Genomic DNA, 16,904 nt, shown 5'->3' with positions numbered 1-16,904 from the left:
GGGTGTGTTTTACAGTATGGACTATGAGAGGTCTTCTGGGAACCTGTGTTTGATTTGGTTGTCCTCAAAGACGGATACAAGACTCCTTTTTTGTTTCATCCTGCTAACCTTGACATCTTCTTTTCTTTTAAGAAACTATTAGGATGCAAAGGTTGAAAAGAGCATTTCCCATAGACTACATCTTTTATTAAAACTGTAGTTCAGGAGGTTAGCGCAGGTGATCGTAAGGTTGGTGGTTTGATCACTGGATTCTCTAGTCTGCATGCCAAATATCCTTCAGCAAAATACTAAGCCCAAGTTGCTCTGTGATGCATCGATTGGAGTGTGAATGTTTGTGAATGTAAGATAGAAAACAAAGTGAAAAGTGCCTGTGTGAATGGGTAACTGAGGCAAGTTGCATGAAGCGCTTTGAGTGTTCAGGCAGAGTAGAAAAGCACTGTATAAGAACCTGTTCATTTACCATCTACATCACCAATTCTGTAATCTTAAAACTTTTATGCATATTGTTCTCTGTGGACATTTCTCATTTTTGCAAATTGTTTCACACTTTATGTTTATTAATACATACCATATGCAAAATCCCATCGCCTATTGTATGAGAATTTCAGCATTACAGAAAAACAGAGTACATTGTGGCAACACCGTTATTTTACAGTATGCCTACCATAAAGCACAACAGCAGTAAAACATGTCATGGGACTGTAGCTTAATCCTAATGCCTAGTTGTTATTATACTCCTTTACTTGGTGTTTCTATTCAAATCACAACTAGCAGCTCATTACTGTAAAATCTAACTACATGTCCTCAAACATGTACCCTGATTCCAGTTTTGTTTCTTTCTTGAACTATGACAAGATTTCAGCTTTGTTATAATTCCCCAAACTCCTCACAGCACATAATTACAGGAACTGTATCAACATTTTAACAACTAGCCTGAAGGTGAACGCTGCTCATGCCCCACTGCAAGCTGAACCTTAACACTGTTGTCAGCCACACAAACACTGGAAACCACAACAATCAAAGCCGAAACACCAGTGAGTTAAAACTGCCTAACGATCACAACACTCACACATTAAGATTAGAACATTTTCATTTCCATCAGTCTTTAAGCTTGTCAACGAAAGAAAAACACTATATTATACAATGAAAAACATTAGCATTTGTACAGTTGTTGAAAGAAAATTGCACCTAATCCAGTTTCTTTATTAAAATAAAAAAACAACAACAAATCTGGTCCTTAGCAGGTCTTAAAATTAAGTAAATGCAGGACATATTGTTTCTAATATGTTTCTAATTGACAGTATAATTAGAAAAGGACATACAAAGTATGATTTGTTTGGATGGGTTGCCAGGAGAAAGCCTTTTTTCTATAAAATGAACCTGGCAGCGGACTTAGGTTTGCGAAGTTGTATCCCAACAAAGTCTATTGGACAGATAATACCAAAATGGAAGTATGTGGTCATAATAGACAGTGCCACGTTTGGAGAATCTCATGCCAAGTGCCAAGCACAGTGGTGGATTGCTGATGATTTGGGTTTGTTTTATAGCCACAGGACTTCTGCACCTTACAGTCACTGAACTGAGCATAAACCCTTCCGCATACCAAAGTATTCTAGAGTCAAATCAAGGAATAGAGGTGCTGCAATGGACTGAAATGTGCACAAACTTTGATTAACTGAAGCAACATTGTATTTTAAAAAAAAAAAGGTCCAATATGTCATACGTAGCTGTTCATTTGAAGTTGTATTAAAAAAATGTTGGAACCTCATGAGGGCTACATTTGTTTTTATCATACCCCAAAATGTAAAACTTTAGAATTGAAAGCTGTATTTTCTTTATTATATTCATAAAAAATGCCACTTTATTGGACACAGTTTTCTGTATTTTCACATAAATTTCTCAAAATTTAAACCGGATTGAGCTTTGTTCCCCTAAGCACACCACTTGAGCTTCGAGGCATGTAATCTCCACGGCCCTCCCCACGACCACCAACTCACCTTTCCAAATTAAGTAAATGTTAATCTCGAGCTCACAGTTCAGATTTAATTTCATTACATCTGTGCTCTCCACCAAAGCCGGGCTCAGGTGAAGTTTATTGCACCGTTTGGGTTTTTAGAATTACGCGCTGACATCAGGCCACAAAATTGCACCGACTCACAGCAAATCAAGCAAAAGCGTTCCCTTAAATAAAAATAGTAGCAGCAATAATACTATTTTCCACCGACATACATCTCCACCCGCCATATGTTTTATTCATATGGTTCTCTAACCTTCACATAATGTAATTTGGCTGCTGGTTTAAGCCGCACCCTTAACAAGGTCTGAAAAAACAGAAAAGAAAAAAAAATCACGTCAATTGGTCTCCACTCGCAGTCGTCACTCGTCATCGTCCCACCTCCTCCTTGTCTTCTCCGGGCAGCAGACGTATATAAACACACTGATCCATCTTCCTCGAGCTTACCCAGTAACATCACGATAACCGTTACGTGGCGCTCAGATGGGAGGGCGCACAGGCTCCGATTGTGGCCGATTTCAATAGAAAAGCCAACAGTGAAAGAGGTGCAGCCTCGGCTACTCATCCAGAACACGCTGCACGAATGTTATGTCGGCATCACCTGTTGTTCCCGTCGAAGAACGGTGAGTGGATTTCTTAAACCAATGCTTATTAGCTGGGTATTAATTAACGTGCTGTTTGCTATCGTTTATTTAAGCTGCCTGTCTTTTTTTTCTCTCTCTCTCCACCTTCAGTTGGAAGGATTGAAAAGCAAATGAGATGATGTGAAATCCTATAAGTCGTAGCTTACAAGGGAAACAAAAGACAAAAAGAAAAAAAATAGCGACTGCGTTTAAGGGAAATTAAATGACAACCCCTTCCTCCTCTTCCTGCCTCGCCTGAGGGAAAATGTTTATCATGCCGTCATGTTGCCGTGATTTGAGAGGTGGGGGGAAGACAAGTGACCTTACTACACTTCAAAACTGGGATCGCTGGCGATTATATGAGTCAGATATCAGAGGTCTTTTGGCTTTATAACCTCCAGAGAGAAAACTTCGGTGCAGCAACAGGTGGCATGTTTTTCCCGGGCCGGAATCGAGGCGAGATGCTGAGGAAGAGATGGACGTGGGAAAAAAAAGAAGAAGAAAAAAAAGTAGGGCGTCATTCAGCACCGAGACACTGGACAGCTCCCACGTCGAGGGCTAATCGTTTCCATTTAGCTGCGATCTGGAAGGAAGAGCATGTTTATTTGTGGCTTTTAGAGCTAATTTTAAACCGTGTCGGCACATTCGCTGAATATTAACACAACCTGACGGCGTGCATTCAATTAAGTCGCTGTTTAGAAACTAAATACATGATTTTTTTTTTTTAATGGTTTGAACGCCAGGGCAACAAAGAGCAACAGCAAATGAAGTGATTTAGTGTCATGAACATTATTGTCAGTCTCTTCCAGGGTCTCCTCTGGGTATAAATGGAGGGCTGTCTCCGCTCAGCACTCCTCTTTTCTCTAGTTTGCACTTAAGGAGCCCCCTTTCTCTCCTCCCGTGCTTCCTTCCTCTCACTAACTGTCCCCATCTTCCCATCCCCCTCCTCCACTGACTCCCAGTCTTGTTGCATAGCTACCAGCTCAAAAACATACTGGGGATGCAGGACAATCTGTATGTCTCTCTCTCTCTCCTATTCTTCCACCCCAAATATGACCTATTAGAAAGGGGGGAAAACACGCACACATACACACAAATCACTGAGTTGATGCCCTGCGTTCACATTTCCATTGAACAGCGTTTATTCTAAGTGCTGTGCTCTTCTCCTCCCTCTCTCTCTCTCTCTCTCTGTGCCCCCCACCCACCCTTCTCCTGTCTCCCTCTTTTGAGAGGAGCTGAAAGGTTGGCATTACAACAACAAAGGAAGGATGGAATGTCAACAGGCTTCAGAGAGAAATGGGTTGGGGGGGGAAACACAGAGATGGGAAATGCATGTTGTGTTTCCATCTCCGACATCTAAAGTTCGCAACCTACCAGCACGCCACTCGCCGGTGTCCTGCAACACCTGTGACACATGCATGTCCTGAAACCTTCTTCAGCTCGGAAGCCCGTGTCACTAATGGTGCCAAATCAATACCTCATGTTCAACAATTGCACAGTGAAGGGGAAGATTTTTTAAGCATCTAAAGGCCACCCCTGTTTCTTTTTCTTCTGTTACAGGCGGAAGCAGGGGATGTGGATGTGACCAAAAAAAAAAGAGTCGAAGGTGCTGGTGGTGCTGAGTGGAAGACTAGTGATTTTGTTGTGACGCTGATCAAAGAACAACAAGTCCCAGTCTGCCTCTCAGCACAAGCAGTGAACTTCAGTTTCACGTCAATGTGAACCTGCTCTTCAGCTCAGGAGCCGTTCACGTTTCATTGTTGGCACTGTTGATGAAATTTCCTGTTTATTCAGCAGGCAACAATATGAAGCCTGCCCTTTAAACATCACGTAAAATGTTCTGATTCACGCTCCGTGTGAAGGAGTTTCGCTGCACAGTAATGTTAATTACCAGCAGAATTGCAATCAAAAGCATCATTTAAGCGAGTGAATCACACACTATAAAAGCCACGCAGGGAAATGCTGTAATAACAATGCTATAAAACCCTTTGTACAAGAAACAAAAAAAATACTAAAATTGCCCAGTATTATTTTTCTACGTCTATTTTCGGGCTTGCTCATTCTCATTGCGCTTTGTTCAAACTGTTTATTGATCATTAATCTGTACACATGGGAATAAATGACACTTCTTTTATTTACACTGCAAAATAAAACCTGTTTTTTAAAAAAAAGATCCTTGTATTTCTGGATTTTGTCACATCAGCACCACTGAACAGGTTGGCTCTCACTCTTTCTCTCACACACACACTAAGATCAGAGGACATCCCTGAGGAATCACTGTGTCCAATTAACTACAGTGTCTTCAGCTGAGACAGAGGAATGAATATAAGCCAATCAATCAACAAGGAGAGTCTAAATCCTTCTGTGAACAGGCTGTTACTTCCTGTAGTTTTTTTTTTTAGTATGTATCAAAGTTGTGAGTGACCCACTGAATAAAATACGAGCTCCTACTTAGTGACCAGACAGTGAATCCACCAGAAGAGGTCGTTACAGTCGTGTAGCCATGTGTGTGCTTTCTAATGCACTCCAGAGGGTAAAAGAGCCACAAAACCAGTTCTAATAGTTATCACACATCAAATATTATAACAAGTGTTGGTAGGCTGACTTGTGAACGTACTCGCAGTTCTTTGGGCCCAGTAGGTCCAAAATAATTATAGAATAAGATTTTTCTTTTTCTTTTCTTTTTTTTGGCCGCCAGTATTTGGTCTGTATATGAGGTGGACTCTGATCTGGTCCTTTTCTGAGCTTGGATTAATATCAGCAAACAGACCTGAGCAAATGTAAGATATCTACAGTCACTAAGAAAACTGAGAGGCGTGTTCACACAGCACAGAAGACACCAGACCTGCTCTGTGCTCCACTGCACTTTGGTGTTTTTGTCATATTCATACACATGGGAGAATTGAACTAAAGCAGAGGGGAGAGAATAAGAGACAGAGACATAATGAAGTCACACTAATCACAATAACCAGCACACATTATGTAAAATTCTAACATGAGAAGCTGCATACAGTTGCTGAATAAAAGCAGAGAGGGGCAAGAGCAGACAAATCTATACTAAATAAATTGTAAAAACAATTAAGACAAGACAGATATGAAAATGTAGAGACAGACTTATCTTTTTTTGTTGTTGTTGTTCTCTTTACCTGCACGGTTGACCTGAATAATCCCCATCTTTGCCATTCGTTGCTAACAAAGTGCTTATGACAGAAAGGTCAAGCCTACCCAAAATGAATTAAAACTCACTTTATTTGAATCAGATCAGCACAAAGTAAGGACTGCTTAAAATCCAAAGCTGACATGTAACCGTCATGCAGATTACATTCATCTTTGTCTCTGAAACTGAAATTAGTAACCATGTCACCATGCTTTGATAATCTTGACCACAGACAATGCCTTCCACCCTTTTCACTCATAAATGCTTGCAATGGTTTAATTAAAAATGCACCATGGCTGGTCTCCATCACTCTGCACCCTGTAGTCTCCAGATTGGCTGAATCCTGCTTTTTCATATATAAAATCAGGGTCTGGCTTGTGTTGCTAAGCAACACAAAAGAGTCAAGTGCATTTGTTTATTGGCCAATAAGAATGCAGACAAAGTTTCAAGGTTTTTGAGGAAGGTACTGCAATAATGATAAAAGGAAGAAAAAAATAGATCGGAGGATTCTCTCACAACAGCCTTTCATATAATTCACTGAGTGTATGGATAGTCCTATTCAAGCTCATGTAGCTCATTTCAGCCTCTTAATTTTAGGCCCATGATGAAAAAGAAAAATATTTATTAATTTAATGGAAGAGTCAGCTTTCAGCAGCAAATGTGGCTATTTTGAATGCTTTTTAGCTGTATTTCTGGTGTGATCGCTGTTGTAGGTTACATGAGACAGAGAAATCGAAAAGTCTGATTCCTACTGATTAAAAAATAACATTTAGGGGTCTTTCTCGCTGATTGAGCCCATGAACCCCTCAAAAACATCTGACACCTACAGCACAGACAGAAACTGGCACAGCAGTGATACCACATCACTTCATGCTTTCTCATTCTCCTGAGTTAAGACTGAAAGCACTTAGTGCACACTGTAGCAGAGAAAAGTCACAATCTAAGATACTTGAGAGTAATCATTATGTCTAAACAGTAAAAACTGTTGCCAACAACTAAGGCAGATGGTTTCATGAGGAAAGAAAATGGTCAAAAATAGTGATGGATGTGTAAAAGGAAGTGCACAACAGGTGACAAATTGCATCAGACACATTCTCAAGAGCACAGACCTTGTGCAATGCATGTACTCCCTCCTCGTTGTTATTACTATCTGGGCACCAAGCCTGGCGTGATGGTATGCCAACTGTTCCCCGATGTCTGTGCTGGCACCCATCACCACAGAACTGGCACCTCGGAGAGACTCTGGGGGAGGAAGAGTGAGTCCGCATGTGGCTACATGTGTGGTCAAGAAGATCAGGGCCTGACGACTGATCAGCAGACAGAGAACAATTGTGTCTGGCAATTAAATATGTGCAAATATTTGTGCAGGGTCTTCTCTAATGCTCTTGTTGTTGGTGGTGATGATGAAAAATTTACAAGCATGATATACATTTAAGTAACAAAACACAAGCAGCAAAAGATGATTAACTGATAAGTTGTAAGTAATCTTCTAGTCATGTAGTCTTAACAATGTTTGCATTTAAAACATGCAGAGGGGACTGTGTGTGAATGTCTGCTGACAGTTATTCCCAGTATATTCACAGAAAATCAGAGGAAGCTTTAAAAGTCCAATTTATGGGGAAAAAACTAACATTTTTAAGATAAACACTAGGGATTATAATAACATTTAGCTGTAAGATGAATGAATATTTACATTCTATTCATCCTAAATGATCAGCTGTGTAGGTCAATAACTGTTCCCTGATTTCCTGCCCTTTAAATAGAAGCTAATTAGGAATTTGGCTCAGGAGAACTAAACTTTATCCACAGCAGTGTTTACATTTTGTTTTTAGCCATGGTAACCACGGGACTCAATGGATAAAGTAAATGGTAAATGGACTGATTCTTATATAGCGCTTTTCTACTCTCTCGGAGTACTCAAAGCGCTCTATACAACATGCCACATTCACCCAATCACACCCATTCTCACAAGCACTTTATCTATACTTAGTGCTTTCTAACTACATTCACACACATTCATACTCCGATGGTTAGTATCTTGCCCAAGGATACTTGACATGCAGACTGGAGGAGCCAAGGATCGAACCACCAACCTTCCGATCAGTAGGTGACCTGCTCTACCTCCTGAGCTACAGCCACCCCACAGCTCATTCACCAGTGTGTAGTAGCTACTGAGTCTGTTCTTCCAATAAACACGATGAGAGTGAACTGTGGGTTAAAGAGAAGCTTCTCCTTATGAATAAAGCTAAAATCTGGCTACCTGTAAAGTCAACCGCTCCATCAACAAGCTCCGGTGTCTCGGGTTATTTAACCAGAGTTTTCATCTTTAAAATCTCAAGTCTGACTTGTTTTATGAGTGACTAGTGAGTGTTTTCTGTTTGGCTAAACTCATGCATCATGCTCCCTGGACATAAATATTAACAGCGCTCAAGATAAACGTGTTAATAGGAAACATCTGGAAAAGAAAATACAACCAGCTTTGTTGTACGTTCATAAAAATGTATTTTATTTACAGAACAAAACATATTTAGGGTCACAATGAACAGTATTTCATTCATTTTGGCAACTAATGAAGACTTTCAGTCCAAAATACTAAATATTGTTGGTCGCCAATTTGAACTACATAAATAGTGCGTAGCACAAACACCGTCTCAAACAACTTGACATCAACATCAGTGTTTCTGATATATTTTAATGTAGAAAAACTGACAGTTTGAATGATCAAACGGAACAGAAATATCATACATGGATTTTTCACTTATTCTGTTTTTATATTCACGCGAGACACCAGTCTCATTAATGCTTATACAAGTCAACAGAAATCTGAGTTCACTGCGATGGGAAATCAGCACACATGGTTTTCTATATTCAACAAACTGAGGCCTACCAAGTGACACACATGAAGCACAGCAGACACAGTTTTCTTTGTTGTTTTTTTGTTTGTTTCCTTACCAGCAGCAGAGCCAGATATTCCAGATTCAAATAAATAACACAAGCATAGAAAAGATAAAAGAAAAACATTAGTTTGATGTGTTGTATGAACTTTTGTTGAGTTTGGGAGTCGCACCAAACAGCAACGCCTGCGATTTACTCCATTTCACCTGCTGGGCTACACAGCTGATCTCAGATCTGCTTTATTTACACTGAAGAGGACTTTAAGTGCCATATTTTAAGTTCAACTTAAAATTCAGAATCAAAACCAAGATGTGTTGTTATCATAGAATGACGCAGGCCCATATGGGACAAGATGAGAAAATAAAAATGGCCTTTTCGGCATGTTGCCTCCCACTGGAGGAAAGCTGAAACCTTTAACACTTTAACAGGTAACGACTTGTTGGGGTAAAACTTGAGCCAACAGCTGAAGATGAAACCAGACAGTCAGTACTAGGTGGTCTTCACCAGGTCGTAGACGTGGATGTGAACATCGTCGTCATACTTTATGTAGTAGACGGTGGGCTTCGCCGGGACCTGGTAGATGACCAAACCCGTCCTCTTCAGACCGTTATCTGTGACGTACTCTACCTGCTTCCCGACGAGGCTCTCTGGCTCCTCACCTGGCTTCCTGTCCGCTGGCAGCAGGTGTTTGTTCTCTGGATGGCAAACAGAAAAACCACATGATGCCGTGCTGGACAGCATTTACTCAGCCACATACGTGTATTTGCAACAGGCTTCCAAGCCTGTTACCTGTCGTTTGAACATGACCTTTAACCCACCACCTGTGCTTGCCACAGTTCATTCATGAATAAATTCCTCTAAAGCAGCAGATCATACTCTCCTAACTAAGCAGAAATTCTGAACAAAATGTTCAGGAGGAGAAGAACGAGCCAGAGATGCTGGAGTGTTTTGCAATGCAGACTATGTAAATTTGTCCTGTTCTCTTCCTCCCACTTTTCCAGGAGGATCGGAAATATAAAACACTGACAGTTTTATGCACACTGACAGCGAAGCTCACATTACCATACCTGACTCCGGCAGGACGTGCAGGTCCCCGTCCTTATAGTCGTCCCACAGCTGGTACATGTAGAGCACCGGGTCCTTCTCATAGGTGATGTAATACCAGTGGGTCATGATTGGGGCCCGGGACAACACCATGCCTCGCCACTCATTTTTCTCCCCGTCCTCCTTCTCGAACAGATGCTCCACTGCTCGACCCACCAGCTCCTCCGCCCCAGGAGGCACCTTGATCTTATTGTTCACTGTGGAAATGAGAAGACACTTCAATGAGTCCATCAATCCAAAAAATGTACAGACCCAAGACAACAGGATAAATGAAAACACTAAAATCTATTTTATATGACATTATAATTCCCCCAATGCTTTATTCTGATGCTGCCAGCTTTACATTTTAAATTAGAAAATAAAAGACTATTTCTTAGTAAAGGACGACAAAGATTGTCATCATGTTCAGCCGGGGTGTCAAAAATAAGGCCCTGGGGCCACAACTGGCCCAGCAAAGATGCCAATCTGGTTCACTGGACATATTTTTATACGTTTCATTGATAAAGACCTCCCCGGTGGGCATTCATAATACACCAAAGTAATTTATTAATGGATAAACAATTAAAAGACAGAAAAAAATGTTCACACTAACAATTGGTGAAATTTCTGTTTTCTCTATGGTCAGATTTCTGTGAATTAACAGAAGGTTTCTGTTTTATATTTATAGGACAGTCTGGCTAATGAGCAACCAGAACTTTTACACAATTATTTCTTACAATTTAAGCCCAGAGTCATGCTCACAGACTTATTTCAGCAGCTACAGCAGCATTTCTTATTTCATGTATAAAAACTGAGATGTACAGCAGAAAATTTACCTTTTTTTTTTTCTTGTGTTAAAATATCTCAGGGGTTAAATGTGCAGTTATAACATATTAACATCTCACCATGTAAAATAAAATATCCTGATATAAACCAATAAGCCACTGAAATTTAAATCATTTTATATGCTGGTAAATTATTATGCTGTTTAATACGGTCCTCAAGTAAAAAGAGAGAGGTGTGTTTTGTGTAACCAGCAGTAGTTATGTTGCTATTAAATACACAAAGTTCGTCACCACACCTAAGGGTGTGCTATGAATAGAGATTAGCGAGCCATGTAGAGCCTAAAGCCAGAGTTTTCAACATTACAAAGGTGGCTCTTTTTTTTCTTTTTTACCTGACTAGATCACCAGGGTAAATAACGGCTCCTACGCAGAGCCTATGCACAGCTTTACAGACGGTCATCTACATGCTGTGGCTATGTAATGTCACCAGAGGGCAGTGCCACAAAAAACCCACGAGTGGGCTACTCTTGCTCGTGTTCAGGCAGCAAAGAAAAGCACTAAATTATAACACACACAGAGCCAGCCGAGTGTTTTTTTTTTTCAACCAATAAGCCTTCTACAGCTTCATAGCTATGCCCTGCTGTTTTTTTGGAAGGCTGCACACAAACAAGCCTGCATTTAGCAAGGCAAATATCGGTGCAAACAGACAAAACGTGGCACCATAAAATGTTGAAAGCATACTCTAGGCAGGAGTGGATCATGTAGTTTTCTCCTGTCATAGCAGCACATGTTCTCAGCAACCTGTTACGTTAGAGGTGCACTGAATGATGTATCATGTTTAATAAAATTAATCAAGTTTAATGGCTCAAATGTGCATCAGCCACATCAAAAACAAAGAGCCTCAGTAAGTGTACGACTGGCAAAATAAATACATGGATTTTAACCATTAAAGATTTTCTTCCAGTATTCCTCTCTACTCTTTCCTGCTATTTATTTTTAAGCATTCGATGATGCCTATTTCTCTGACTGAAGCAGAAGTGGAGTCAAATGATGCGTCAATCCACACCCTTAGTGAGAATGTGCAATAAACCTCAGAGGGGAAACACAGTTCGTGTCTACCAGCGTGATGCGCATTATCTTCGACTGGGATTTTCGGTTTAATCGAGGCGGCTAATGCACAGCTATGGCAAATTTGCTTCACAGTGTATCCCCACAGACCTAAATGAGATAAACACCAACATGAGATTCAGCAGGGAATCCTACAAAAAAGTGACATGCAGCGTGATGCACTGCAGACATGACAAAGTCCATTTAAATTTCAATAATTGAGTATAAAACATTTAAATTCAAGCAAAATATCAGTGATTAGAGCTTCATCCTGACACTCACCAACTTTCTCTGCCAGGACCTGCAGGTTGGATACCCGGCTGTCTTTGAAGAGCTCGATTCCGTAGACGCAATCGAAGCCGTCATATTTGACCATGTAGAGGGAGGTGTTTACAGACAGGCGCTCCAAAACTGTGCCCTTCCATTTGGTTACGTTGCCCTTCTCCCTCCAGGTGTGCTGAATCCTGCGGCCCAGTAGGTTGTCAGGGTCCGGACTCAGGGTCGACGCCGAGCTCTCACTCAGCTCTCCACTGCTGCGCTTCCTGTAAACAGGAATGGAGCAAGCGCCACGTTAGCATTCATACGTTAGTGCGGGTATGATGAACTTAAGCTGTTCCATCAGTATATTGTTTGCGTTACCTCTTATGACAGAGAGTTCAGTCAACCCAAACAATGAGAACTATCAAAATGTTACATAAACAAATGAGTGTGAAACTATTTTAAATTTAATATTCAAAAGCCATCACTTCAAAGTCGAGCTTCAAAGTAAAATCTGCCATGGGCTGTCGTCTTTTACACTACTGAATCTTTAAAGCCTTTAACTTCACAGATATTGTGTGAAAATAATGTAGAGGGTTGGCTGTTGTATCTATACCATAAACAGACAGCAAAAACATTAAAAAAATAATTAAGTGGCCCATACGCTTTCTTATCAAGATTACAATATGCCAGGTTAATAATTAAAAGCTCCTGCTATGCTGATAAACAAGCTCAAATAACAATATTTATAATTATCATCTAAACACTCAGAGCATAATATCTGGATGGACTGGTTACAGACAACTGGTCACCACTGGCCATCTTTTCCAGGTCAGTAAACGTTTAAGCTTATATTTAAGTGCTGACTGATGATCTGACCATATGTTACTACAGTGTCATTCAAAGGGGAAGTATAAAGTGAAATGTGTGTGTGTACTGTGTTACATTGTAACAGCAGGGTCAAAGGTGTTAAATCTGACTTGCTGAATGAGCCTACCTGCCCCGTTTCTTTGACATGTTTCCATAAATTCACACAACCCTGTGAGAAACAAGACAAGTCATTTAAAGAGTGTAACAGGACCTGCTGAAATGTGATCATATAATCAGAATATTTCTGGCAAAGAGGAGCAAACTCAAGTTTGCAGCCCTCACCTCAATCAACCACATCCATGCGAACATGCATTACCGGATGTAAACAACATTCTTGCGACAAGCCCGCTGCTAGCGCTAACAATGCTAACACGACTACAGGTTACATATTTACAAAGCTAAGTTTTTATGGCTAATAAATGTGTAACTTCGCCGAGGCTAGCTGAATAAACACCGCCGTTCGGAGTGCCGTCGGAAATGCCAAGCAACAGTGTGTCTAAAATTGGACCACGTAGGTGGTTAACGCCAGGAAATCCCCTCAGTCACCTTTCATTTTTTTTAAACGAGAAACATTTGTGAGATTTTGGCTTCTGCATTTCTGCACATAAGCTAGCTGAACAAAAGGAAATGCATCGCCATGTAAGCGCTGATTTCGCACCCTATCTGCAGCTTCTGGATTACCGGAAAAAATAAGGGCTGAACATGAAAAAATAGCTTATATTACATCTGTGGTCGACTAGTTCACTAGGCGGGAGCCAGCAAAATAAGCTGTTTGCCCTACCTGATCAATAATTTCACGTGTTTGTCTTTGCAGAGCAGATTCCACCTAAAGCAAGACACACGGAAACGAGACGGATTTGCTGACTACAACTACCAAGAGGAACGCGTAGCGCGCAAAGGACTGTGGGTTTCGTAGTAAACTGTAAAATTTTCCTTTTGATTTTATCCAACCACGAATAGGGCTTTGGAGCGTGATGACTTTAAAAACATGCAAGGTTTCCATATTTTTTATGGAAGCCCGTTTCCGCCACTAAAAAAGTATCCATAACTAGAAATTCCGAGTCATATTTGTGGAAATGTCAACTTATTAACTCAAAATTTTTAAAAAAGTAGCTCAACATTTTGACTTTTTAACTCAGAATTTTGAGAAAAGAAACTCGAAATTTCGAGTTAGCACTGCCAATTAGTAATCTACATGAATTGCGTCATTTCCTTGTTACCCGGAAGCCTCAGCTACAAATGCTAAGCTACCAGTATTACAGCCAGTCATGAATGTACAAATTGCTGAGTATTTTCAGCGTGGCTTCACAAATGATGAAATCCTTTTGTTATTAGCTGAATCACATGGCGTTACCACCAGCAAAGGTACTCTCAAAAGCGCCAATTTGTTGCTATACATTGGTAGCTCGCCATCCGGTTTTGAGTGCGCGTTCCTCTGACTCATATCCTTCCGGGTAACAACAAAATTACGTCATTCACGTAGATTACTGATTGACAGAGCTAACTCAAAATTTTGAGTTACTGTTCGAGTTAATAGGTCGAAATGTCGAGAAAATAAGTCGAAATTTCGAGTTATGGATACTTTTTTTGTTTTTGTTTTTTACTAAATCTGGTACTCTTTTCCACACGGCTTCCATAAAGTAGGATGTATGACCCAAAAAACTGAATTTAAGAACTGAAATTGAATGGTGCCAAGTGAAACTGAAAGCTTTCAAGAGCTAAATTTAAAGAAGGATGGAATACAATTTCAAATTCAATTAATTCATTTTCAAAATATAAAATTCAGTTTCAATTTAGTGACAATCCTTTTCAAACCAATACATTGGATTTTAAATTAGGCTAATTCAAATTCAGTTTTAGAAGCTTTTATTTAAGTTGAGCAATTCAGATTTGAATTTAACTTATTCAACTTCAGTTTCTGATGGCACAAAGGCATAGTTTTACATTCCTGTTCTGAGACACACATCTGAGTATGTCGGGTATTTTAGTGGATAAAATTAATTAAATTATTATGTATAATAGATGTAATTTTTTCATTTTTAGTTTATATTTTACCATAACAGTATTTATTTGATATTTATTGCTTTAATAATTCAACTGTTGGTAATTGATCAAAAGATATTTGTAACATTTGAGAGAAATTTCAAGCCATGTCCAAGAATTTGAAACAATCTAAAACACGTTAACTTTTAACCAAAAGAGCTGCAGTTTTTATTTGTGAATGTAGTAAGTGCTACACAAAAGGCATGATTGGTCGTTTTTGTAGGTGAAGTGTTTAATTCCACCACAAGATGTCAGACTAAACATAAACTCTCTGCCACCGTGTCTGGGCTTTTAACAGACTTCAGCGATGGACTCGTTGCTCTGCAGAGTGAACGATAGAGTACCTCTCTCTCTCTCACGCGCTGTGTGTGTGTGTGTGTGTGTGTGTGTGTGTGTGTGTGTGTGTGTGTGAAAGCTCTTGGTTTTATCTTGTGCCAAACCACCTGTATGCACATGACTCATATGTGATCAGAAGGTGAATAAAAACAGTTCACAAACTAATGACCATTTATTATTCACAAAATGTAATACACGCTAAGGTTGTCATACTTATATTAAATTACAGAAAAACAAACATAGCAGGGGAGAGCCAATCACATGGCAGATACAAAGGATTAAACAGCCATAACTGCCATAACTGTTATTGTGGACAGAAAATGAGTACATATATGTAACATTGTTCTGTTTGTGTGTAGGCGGAGTACTCACCGCTGCTTATTCCGGGATTATTTTAGCTTTCTTTTAAAGTATTGTTTGTCTCTATCTATTTAATAGTATTTCACATGGTTGTTCTGTCCTCTTTGTTTCTACAGTTCCTGTGAATGGCTGCCTCCGGTCAGTATGCTGGGAGTTCACTCGTTGTTTACGGTAAAATCTGCTTGTATGTATATTTAGTGTATGTCTAGTGGTGGTTGGCTGTCTCCCAGTAGCTGATGTATGACTGTCTTCTTATCCTTCTTCGTTCTTATATCATTTCATTACAATTCTTAATAATTAGCCAGATGTGGCACCTAACCAAATACGAACTGTTTTGGCATCTTAATTGAAGCGTCTGCATCCTTTTACTAAAACTTTAAAAAAAAAAATGTTTTTTTTGTAAACTTACAAAAGCAATTACATTAAAAAGGGGGGGGGGGGGGGGGGGTGTAAATGTCCTCCACCTCATCACCCACAACCAGCCACAGAAATAAAGCACCTTGAGGTGACTGCCATTGTGATTTGGATCTTTGTAAAGAAAACTGAACTGAAAAGTTTTATTCTTTAGTTTGATCAAATTTCTCACACAGGCTACCTGATGCTTTGCTTCAAATGTGAGTGACATTGCTTTCAGCTGACTGCTATCAAAGTGTTTTTGTGGTTATATACCTGTTCTAGACCTTTAAAATCTCAAACAGAAAGAAATTAAAATGCACACATCAATGATATAATTAAAAGTCTAGCAACATTTCTTTATTTTTCCTGCATGACAAATGAAACCAAATTTAACCTGAATTGAACTGAATCTAACTTAGAGTGAGATTTCCCCCCAACAGGACACAGAAGTAACCAACCAACTGGGAATGTTAAAAAAAAAGAAAGAGGATTTGTAATGCTCACCTGTTACTGGCACTGTCAAAGCTAATGATCCTAATATTGGCGGGGTAATCTGAGTGGTTAAATGAAATCACTGATCACTGCTTCTGCTTCTTAAAGAAATGGATAAACATATGTTTGACTTCATCTGCACTCCTTGAACTTGCACTATATGGACAAAAGCACCAGCCCACCTCCACATTACCCCTACAGGCCTGCTCTGCTGTGGAAACCCATGCCATGAAGCTCTTGGTGCACACTTTTTGTGCTGATGTTAATACCAGAGGAGGTTTGTAACTCTGCAGTAACCAAATCAGCAGAGCATTGGAGACTTTTCCACACCTTGCTTCTCAGCACTCTCTAAATACGTGCTCTGCTACTGCCTGGCTGAGTTGTTGTAGCTCCTAAACACTTAATAATGCCATTTACAGCTGATCGTGGTGTAACTAGGAGGAAAGAAATTTTGCAAACTAAATTGTTGCAACATCCTGCATCTT

The 16,904-nt window shown here is 39.8% G+C and overlaps 1 protein-coding gene across 2 annotated transcripts; it reads right to left on the bottom strand.

Annotated features, from left to right (window-relative positions):
- Positions 1-8,272: 8,272 nt before the first annotated feature.
- LOC102789862 (spindlin-Z-like) lies at positions 8,273-14,195 on the bottom strand. Of its 2 annotated transcripts, none has more exons than XM_006786634.3 (5): positions 13,574-14,195; positions 12,920-12,961; positions 11,947-12,206; positions 9,757-9,990; positions 8,273-9,384 (listed from the first exon to the last, which is right to left on the bottom strand). In XM_006786634.3, exons 2-5 carry the CDS (start codon positions 12,937-12,939, stop codon positions 9,179-9,181), a joined length of 720 nt encoding a protein of 239 aa, XP_006786697.1. In that variant the 5' UTR covers positions 12,940-12,961; positions 13,574-14,195; the 3' UTR covers positions 8,273-9,178. The 2 variants fall into 2 exon arrangements, with proteins under 2 accessions (XP_006786697.1, XP_035762049.1); XM_035906156.2 differs by lacking the exon at positions 13,574-14,195 and adding an exon at positions 13,075-13,545.
- Positions 14,196-16,904: the final 2,709 nt, after the last annotated feature.

This window comes from Neolamprologus brichardi, chromosome 18 (assembly GCF_056152115.1).
Source record: "Neolamprologus brichardi isolate AB-2024 chromosome 18, ASM5615211v1, whole genome shotgun sequence".
Classification (NCBI taxonomy): Eukaryota; Metazoa; Chordata; class Actinopteri; order Cichliformes; family Cichlidae; genus Neolamprologus; species Neolamprologus brichardi.
This window is presented reverse-complemented; position numbering and strand designations above follow the sequence as displayed.

Bases quoted from the DNA above. Each gene is read 5' to 3' on its own strand.
- LOC102789862 (XM_006786634.3), bottom strand. From the start codon at position 12,939: ATGTCAAAGAAACGGGGCAG. The intron at 12,207-12,919 runs GTAGGCTCATTC...TCCTGTTTACAG, and splicing joins ATGTCAAAGAAACGGGGCAG to GAAGCGCAGCAGTGGAGAGC. The intron at 9,991-11,946 runs GTGAGTGTCAGG...TCATTTCCACAG, and splicing joins GGTCCTGGCAGAGAAAGTTG to TGAACAATAAGATCAAGGTG.